This window comes from Dioscorea cayenensis, chromosome 19 (genome assembly GCF_009730915.1).
Source record: "Dioscorea cayenensis subsp. rotundata cultivar TDr96_F1 chromosome 19, TDr96_F1_v2_PseudoChromosome.rev07_lg8_w22 25.fasta, whole genome shotgun sequence".
In the NCBI taxonomy this organism is placed as follows: domain Eukaryota; kingdom Viridiplantae; phylum Streptophyta; class Magnoliopsida; order Dioscoreales; family Dioscoreaceae; genus Dioscorea; species Dioscorea cayenensis.
The window spans coordinates 941,759-950,811 of record NC_052489.1 but is presented as its reverse complement, the minus strand read 5'-3'; the positions used below and the strand labels follow the sequence as shown (position 1 = coordinate 950,811).

Sequence of the window (9,053 nt, the reverse complement as noted above, 5' to 3'; positions counted from 1 at the left end):
TTTTTTTAAATTTTCAATTATGAAAGTATTCAAGATATCTATAGAATCCAGCAACTAAAATTAATATAACATTATTTTAAAAAATATTGTCTAATTAAACATATCAACTTAATAAAATTAAACGTAATTAATATCTAATGCATATTAATTTGGCACGACTGACTGTCAGTGACGGGAATCTTGCCACCCTTTGGATTATTACCATCATCGGATGACAGGGGTGCAACCCCTGATCTTTTTGTCTCTCTCCCATACTGATATATTTTTTTTGGGTGCATGTAATGAATGTTAGTCTATTATATATATGATAAATCTCAGAAAATTGTTAAATCATTGTAATTTATAAATTATACATGTTAGAGTAAATTTTTTGAGAGGTTACTCAACTTTGCCTTTGTTTATTTTAGGTAACTGAACTTTAATTTGTTTCTAAAAGGTTACCATAGATTAATTGGAATTCACCGCCAGGTCACTCTGTCAATTTCAGGCATTGGATGATGATGTGGAGTCCCGGAATACATAGTCAACCCCAAGGGTCACCAAACTTATGGCATGCTGGAGTGTCCACGTTGCAAACACCTTCCTCGTCAGCTAAGGCAGAATATGTGGCCATTCCACGTAGGCATAAAGGTCTTCTTCCTTTTTCCCATGTTGGGCATTTTATCTGACAATCCTAGGGCAAAGAACGATGACGACTGGCATAGGGAGGATGACGACTAGACTGGGAGAGCTGCTTTAGAAACAATGTGCCCTACTTCTCCACCACGTTTCCACCCATTGCCTTTCATCAAGCTCCACCAATGCCACTACCAGTGCCACCACAATCGGCCATCTATCATCGTGGCAATGCAAGCCTGATTCCTTCTTCTATGCAAGAAGGTAACATCCAGCTGCCATTTTTATTAGCTCCTCAACTTATAGCTGCAGTAGTGTGTGTCAACACTAACCAGCACCAACAGCAAGGTGAATTAGGATGGATGGAGATTGAAAGGAAGGTTAATATTGGAAGGTCACTTGGTGGCATTGTCTTTGGTCTTTCTAGAGTTTATTTATTTATTTATTATGTTTATGATGTTTTGCTGGGTTTGTGTTTGTTTTTGTGCTTGAGATTAAAACTTTGATGTTGTGTGTTTTTTGTGATTAATGAAATGAATGAATAAATGAGAATGCTGGTTTGGAAGTGTTGGGAGGTAGAGAATTATTTGTACATGTATTTTTCTTGATAATTTAGAATGGATGCACATTGATGTTGCCATGGTTGATGAGATGAAAACATTTGAAAATTGGATCAAGTGAACCTGCAGAATTAAAAAATTTCACACAACATAGTATTCTTGCATAATTTAAAAATTTGGATCAAGTAACCTTTTGGTAGGAACCAAATGCTATCATTCCTGCAGAAGTAAAAAATTCCAAACAACATATTCAATACAACTTACATAATTAGCCAAAACCTATTTAATTGGAACAAAACATTTTTAATACTATTATTATGATTAATCCCTTTCTCACATGTATTGTTTCCAGGACAGACCAAAACTGTATTCTCATTAATTCATTTGCTTTCTCAAAGGTATTGAAATGAAATTTGCATGCATCATCCTAGCATGAATATATAAAAGCTGCAGTTTTACAAAAACTGCAGATCTCTGAAGTTGAATTTTTATAAAAGCTGCAGTCTCTACAAAAAACAAATTCATTGCAACAGTGTAGTCTCTACAAATGCAGTCTCTACAAAAACAAAAGCAAATCATTGCAACAGCTATAGTTTGAATAAAATAAAAGATGCAATTTTACAGAAATAACAAAAACTGCACATTTATAATAGATCTATAGAATGTTTATATAAATTATGCAGATTTACAAAAGTTGTAGTTTTACAACAATACAACTTAACAGAGATCTTACAAAATAAATATGAACAAAAACTACGGATTTCTAAAACTATAGAAATAACAAAAGCTGCAGATCTCTGAAGTTGTATTTTTACTGCATTTTTAGAAAATACATACTAAGTGATTCTAAAGCTTTGCATATTTGACACCTTGGAATGCAATTTCTCAAGGTGCCTTCTTGTACATGTCACTTGCACCAGCAGAAGATCCACCTCCAAGTGGTAACTACACTTTTCTTCTTTTGTCAGGGAATATTGCTTCGTTGCTATCTCTTCCATCCTTTTTGTTGTAATGCGAGACCTTTTTTTCCAGCGATGAGTTGATGAAGGAACTACTGATTTACTATGCAGATTTGTTCCATAGTGGCCCTTGCATCCTTTTGTGTTTGTCCCTTGCATCCTTGCATCCTTGAATGAGTTTCTGTTGAAGATGCAACACCTTTATAGTTAGGCGCACAACAATTGGAATTGTATCAGGTTTCACACATGGAAAATAAATTGGTGGGAATTTATCAAACATATGAAACAAGAACCAACTACTCCTAACATGAAAAAAAAAATTAATGACCTGTGAAAAATCCGGAAGGATCAGTAATTTCAATTTGAAGCATGTTCTTTTGATTTTTACGAGGTTGGCTACTACTTATTGATGCCATCCTACATTGAGTTTCCAGTGCAGTTGAATTCACATGCATTGTTTGTATGTCAACTGTGACCATCTGTACATACATAAGTAAATTACAATAAATTCATAGTCATGGTCCCCCAAATAAATAAGTAAAATAGATAAGACCCTACTAACTTCATCTGTTGTTCTACATCATTGAATGTAACACCTTTTTCATTGTCCCTTTTGTTTTTGAATGTAACACCTTGGTATTTGCAGTAATGTAAAATGGAACTTCAGAATTAAAATAAAATTCACCATAAACTATCTTCATCAAATGATGCAAATAGAATTCACATGAATAGCAACTATCCTCATAACAGTGCAATCTGAAATTCACATGACAATTGCAGAATTAAAATAATCAAAAATAGAAAATATCAAACTATCTTCATCCAATGATGCAATTAAAAATCACACAAAGGAATCTAAAAACTATCTTCATCTAAAGAAATAAAATCTTAAACAATACAAGTGGTATTGATTGATCAATCTGACTTCATCCATAAAGGAATACGAAACTCACATGAGAATTGCATAATTAAAAATCATACGATTGATTTACAAATAGCATTGCAAATTAACATAAACAATTGCAAAAATTAAATTCACATGAATAGAAACTATCTTCCAAACTAAAGAAATCACAGTAACAATTGCATAACTAAATTACAGAAACAATGCCAAGAACTTGAAATTTACATGACAACCTCACTATTAAAATCACAAACCAACCAAAAGAGCGATTAAAAAATAAAACACCATATCAGTAGATTTGAACAACTCATAAAAATTAAATTAACCCCAATTAAATTAGCCAAAAGAGTAAAAAAAAAAAAAAACCACCTACAAATAGATTTGAACAACTTTGATGCATGTTAAACCCTACACATATATGTTTTTTACGTTCTTAACGAAACCAATATTATTTACCCCCAAAAATTTTTATTCTTTCCTCCACTAACATTCATTTTTAACTACCAAAAACTCTAGCATCTTTCGTGAGATTACGTCGGAGGTTCTACAAAAAATTTGTTAAATTAATTGGAAACTTAATCCACAGTGCATCTCAAGACTCCAAAACACAACAATAAATATAAATGCGACTTTGGTTTGCATGATTACTGAGAATGCTTCATAAGAACCAAAGATTGCATGGCCAAACTTCAAGTTCAACCTCCGTTCCAAAAATTACAACAACACTACAAGATCCCATGAGTGTGAAATGGGCCGTAGTCTAGCACTTACAGTGAGTCAGGGGCTTCATCCCACGCGTGTCGTATCTCCCAGTTTACAGCCATTTTCACCGGGATGCACTCAGTCTCTTCAACATGCTCCAAGATCACCGGCGACCACAATCTTCTCGTCAGACACCCTCTTTTTGTCTCACTCGGTCTTTCTCGACACGATGGACATGATGGGGTTTTTTCGACGCGTGGCAGAGAAAGCTTGCAAGCAACGTTAGCGTCAATTTTTTTGACACTCCAACGTGGCAAAAGTTTCGTGACCTCTATGGATGACTGTGTATTCTGGGACTCCACATCAGCATCCAACGCCTGAAATTGACAGAGTGACTTGCCGATGAATTCCAATTAATCTACGGTAACCTTTTAAAAACAAATTAAAGTTCAGTTACCTAAAATAAACAAAGACAAAGTTGAGTAACCTCTCAAAAAATTTACTCATACATGTTGTTATGTAGTTGCTTATCCATTTGACGTCTCTTTAATGGGGGTGCACTTGTCATATTTATAATGCATATATACACATGATACAAATCTCACACATAACTTTTTTAAAATAAGGAATTATAAATCTCATGAACTCAAACTCAAATAATTATTAAACAAAACATTAAACTACTTTAATTAATAAAAGAAAAGAAAAATACTTAAAGCTGTATGGTTTAGGGTTTTCTGAAAATAAGAAATGAGGAATTTTTCGATTCTATGATATGTGGTTTTCTAGATTTGCAAAAGGGGAAAACCGTTATCAAGCAATTAATCGAGTGTTAACTCACTGAGAGCAAAAATCGTCATTTTATTTAAAAAAATCAACTTATATGACATTAAAAAATATTTTTTTAAATTTATTTCTCTTCAAAAATTTCACTAAACAAGATTTAAATTCCAAAAATCAAACAAAAATCATGTTGAAAAAAATCTTGTTTTTAAGTCGCATAGTGATTTTTTCGTAAATAAACGATTTTGCACTGCTAAAAGCTGGAAAAGTTAACAGATTAGCTGGTTTTCTACTTTTTGCAAATCCGAAAGCCACGTATCGTAGAATCGAGTCTTCATTCCTTATTTTCTGAAAGCTAGAAACTCATCGGGTCAGTCTTTTCGCTAAAATGACAACGTCTTTCCACATTCTTCCGAAAGTACCCCTCCAACGTAAAATTTATGTCCCAAACTACCCCTCCCTCTTTTCCAGCCCGAAACGGCCCATTTTGTTGGCCCAAAACGATCGAAATCTCTCAACTCCAGTTGCGGAGCTCTGCTTCACTCGATCTAAAATCCTAACCCTAGTTCTCTCCCCCCGGAGCTCGGAGCTCGGAGCTCTCATCAATGGCGGCGGTTCTCGCTCGTGCTCGCTTCTTACTCTCTAGAACCATGCTGAATCCCAGCCTTCCTCTTCGCTACATTTCTTCTTCTCCTTTCCTCTCCCAAGAGCCCCAACTCCAGGAGTCGCCGGCGGCATCGCCACTTCCGCCGAACCCGTCGATCGGAAGCCCATTCTACAATGAGAACTGGAGACACCCGACCCCCTCGCCTGGCGCAGCTGTTGCTCAGTCAATCGTTCCTTTGGGGATCGGCGCTCAATCCTCTGTGCGAATGATGGCCTTCTCTCAGACCCTCGATGCCGCCAGCCTTATGAACGTCTTCGCCGACTGGATGGCGTCGCAGCGATGGTCTGATCTCAAGCAGCTCTTCGAGTTCTGGATCCGATCCCTCGATGCAACTGGGAAGCTGAACACGCCCGACGTGAATATCTATAACCATTACTTGAGGGCTAATCTCATGATGGGGGCCTCCCCCGGGGAGTTGTTGGATCTCGTGGTGCAGATGCAGGACTACCAAATTACGCCCAACACTGCGTCATATAATCTAGTGCTTAAGGCCATGCACCAAACTCGGGAGAGCGAGGCCGCTGAGAAGCTCATCGATCGGTGAGACTCCCTCCCCTTTATTAGTATTTAGTACTAGTTTATTCTTGAGATGCCATCCCAAAAATATTGTTTTTCTTAGCCAAATACTTGAACCAGGAAAATAAAAAAAGTTTGAGTCTTGTTGACATAAGAGTGAAAGTGAGAAATTTAAAAGGCAAGTTTAGTTTTTTTCCTTAATTGAACTCTTTTAATATTCTAAACAAGCTTATGGTCAGTTTGATTCCTTTCTCTCTTAGTGCATCCATTTGCTTGCTGTTGCTTCTATCATAGTGTTTGGTTCTGCTTTTTGGAAGATTTAAATTTTGCTTTGATTTATCTACTTCACAATGGAAATGAGGGAGTGAATTGTTGTTCCTCTTTTTCTTTGCATAATTAAATAAGACAAAGAAAATAAAGGCATTGTGTTCATTGAGGAGGATGGAATGGTTGCCACTGGATGAAAAATAACTAAGAAATTTCATTTTTATTATTCCAGTAGCCTAACTATGGAACAAAATTCAAAAGAGTCAAATATTTAATTACGGTGGCTTTGCAATTATGAATTTGGAGCATATGAAGCTCTTTGCTGTAAAGAGTGTTACTATGTTAGCAAAGGCTTTTTACTTTTTTGAATGATTCTTTATTAATTGACGTCAGGATGCTGCAGACAGGCACTGCACCAGATGATGAATCATATAATTTGGTTATTGGCCTGCTTATTACGATGAATCAGATTGATTTAGCCCTGAGGTACATGGATTTGACACTGAAATCTGGGTACATGGTGTCAATGAATGTGTTCACAGACTGTGTTCGGTGTTGTGTTACTGCTGGGAGATTGGATGTATTGGCATCAATAATAGAGAAATGCAAGGTATGCGTTATTAATTTGATACCCGGGGCTGGCTGTCTCTTATATTCCCTCTGTAGCATTTTACAATTCTAATCTGAGATTCTCAGTAGAATAATGTGGTTGTGACTATGCATATTTTGGTCATATTTGAGAGATTGTGTCAGTCCTTTTTTCTTCTCACATTTTAACTAGTTGGTTGCATAAAAGCATGCTAATTAGGTTTATCTGTCTTCCATAACCTTGAGGCCTTTCTGTTTTTATTTCTTTCAGACAACTGAACAGAACAAATCCCTGTGCCCACCGTGGAATTTGTGTAACTACATCGCCGATGTTGCGTTGCAAGCAGATCATAGCAAATTGGCATTCTTTGCCTTGGAATTTCTTGCTCGGTGGATTGCTCGTGGTGAAAATGCAAGACCACCTGTTCTGCTTTCAGTGGATGAAGGGTTAGTTGTGTCGGCATTTGGTACTTCTGGCAGAACCTATAATTCAACTCTATTAGATGCTGCTTGGTCAATCCTGAGGCGCTCATTGCGTCAAAAGAGGGCTCCAAACCCAGAAACTTACCTCTCAAAAATATATTCGCATGCATCACTGGGACAGCTTCAACGTGCTTTTAGTACCCTCAGTGAATTTGAAAATGCTTATGGAAATTCCGGTGAAGCTGAAGAGGAGCTGTTTTCCCCGTTCACCTCTTTATACCCACTGGTTGTTGCTTGCTGCAAAAATGGCTTCTCAACATTGGACTCGGTAAGAGTACTTATCCAAACAACTTTGAATTTATGATATTTATGAAAAGAGTGTTGAATGGCATTTATTTATGTCTAATAAGTCAAAAGATTTCATTTCTTGGAGCGAACCCCTTTTCTCGTTGTATGTGAACTTCTGTATATATACTGATTTTTGCATTCTTCACCTTCATAAGATTCAAACTACAATACAGACAGAATGCTAATACTCACTAGGGATTCTCATGGCCACAGTGCAAGATTTCTAATAGTTTCAGGGATATTAAAAATGTCTGTTGTTTGAAATCCTTGTTTTCTTCACAGAAAAGTGAGAATCTTAACACTCCAATTTTAATTATAGATGTTTGTTTTATATGCATCAACTATTTGTATATGTGAGTGGCCCAGTCACTTTGGATGCGTGTTTCTACTACCCCCTTTCAACGCCTTAGTTTTACCAATTAGATTATAATGGATCAGCTGGAAGCCCGGAACCACCCTCTTTGGGCAATGCAATATGAGCACATTGATGACCTATCATGCATCCCTTATAATAGCATTTTTTGAGAATGATTTTTGTTGGATTTTTCTGTGACTCTGTGGCAATATGATGTCAGGACAATGGGTATGAAGAATCTTTATTTTTTCTAGGGCAAACTGAATATTATCATCTTGCAAGAAACCTGAATGACCTTTTTTTTCTTGACTAACTTGTCGATTTATAAAGAACAGGTGTATGTTCAACTAGAGAATTTGAGCAATGCAGATCCTCCATACAAATCTGTTGCCGCACTCAACTGTGTAATCCTTGGCTGTGCCAATATATGGGACCTTGATAGAGCCTATGAGACTTTTGAGGCCATCGGCGGGAAGCTTGGAATGGCACCAGACATCCATTCTTATAATGCTTTAATTTGTGCATTCGGAAAGCTTAAAAAGGTTTGCATGGCATACATTCCAAGTGTCAATAGTTGTTTCAAATTAATTAATTGTGAGTTCAATATATTTAGTTTGTTCCAGCTATTTAATTAAGCTGAAACATGTGCCATTTTACTTTTTTAACAGACATCCGAAGCCTCAAAGGTGTTTGAGCATCTAGTAAGCCTGGGTGTGAAGCCGAATGCCACCACATTTGCATTGCTTGTTGATGCGCATCTTATCAACCGAGACCAAAAGGCCGCCCTCTCTGTAATAGATGACATGGTACAAGATCTATTTCACTCCTAAAGAGACCTCTGCATTAATTCCAATGATCTCTTGTGTTCACTGTTGAACACATTTCGTATCAAGCAGGTCAAGTCTGGTTTGGCTCCTTCCAAAGAGACACTGAAGAAGGTGAGGAGGCGCTGTTCGCGAGAGATGGACTTTGATAGTGACGAAAAGGTTCAGTCGCTCGCTCGGCAGTTTAATTACAGGATGGGCGGCGAATTTCGCAGGGAGATGCTTTACAATCTGGAATACAGTACTGAGTACTAGGATAAGGTAACCATAAGAGCGTCTTATAAGTCTGAATGCAAGGATCTAACCCATAATTTTTTCTCATTGGCTTAGCGGCTGACTATTTCTTTCATTTTTATTGAAATAATTTGCACTTACTTTCTTGTTTGCAAGGCTGCTGTGAACCATCTGCTGATCACCGGAAAGAGAGTAGTAAATGTGTATATTACTCGTGTATTCGATTTTGACGGTTCTTATGCATGAAGATGATGTAGGATTTGGACTTTAAGGCTATTAATTTTCAAACCTATGTGGTGCTTTGTATT

The 9,053-nt window shown here is 36.8% G+C and overlaps 1 protein-coding gene across 2 annotated transcripts; it reads left to right on the top strand.

The window, feature by feature from the left end:
- The first annotated feature begins 5,042 nt into the window (after window positions 1-5,042).
- Window positions 5,043-9,053, top strand: LOC120283687 (pentatricopeptide repeat-containing protein At1g26460, mitochondrial-like). Of its 2 annotated transcripts, none has more exons than XM_039290401.1 (7): window positions 5,043-5,730; window positions 6,367-6,583; window positions 6,833-7,312; window positions 8,023-8,229; window positions 8,356-8,493; window positions 8,581-8,772; window positions 8,902-9,053. In XM_039290401.1, the coding sequence occupies exons 1-6, from the start codon at window positions 5,129-5,131 to the stop codon at window positions 8,764-8,766; spliced, it is 1,830 nt and encodes a 609-aa protein (XP_039146335.1). In that variant the 5' UTR covers window positions 5,043-5,128; the 3' UTR covers window positions 8,767-8,772; window positions 8,902-9,053. The 2 variants fall into 2 exon arrangements, with proteins under 2 accessions (XP_039146335.1, XP_039146336.1); XM_039290402.1 differs by having other exon boundaries at window positions 5,044-5,730; window positions 8,584-8,772.

Coding starts and splice junctions, on each gene's coding strand:
- LOC120283687 (XM_039290401.1), top strand. CDS start 5,129: ATGGCGGCGGTTCTCGCTCGTGCTCGCTTCTTACTCTCTAGAACCATG. Junction 5,731..6,366: donor GCTGAGAAGCTCATCGATCG/GTGAGACTCCCT, acceptor AATTGACGTCAG/GATGCTGCAGACAGGCACTG. Junction 8,494..8,580: donor TCTCTGTAATAGATGACATG/GTACAAGATCTA, acceptor TTTCGTATCAAG/CAGGTCAAGTCTGGTTTGGC.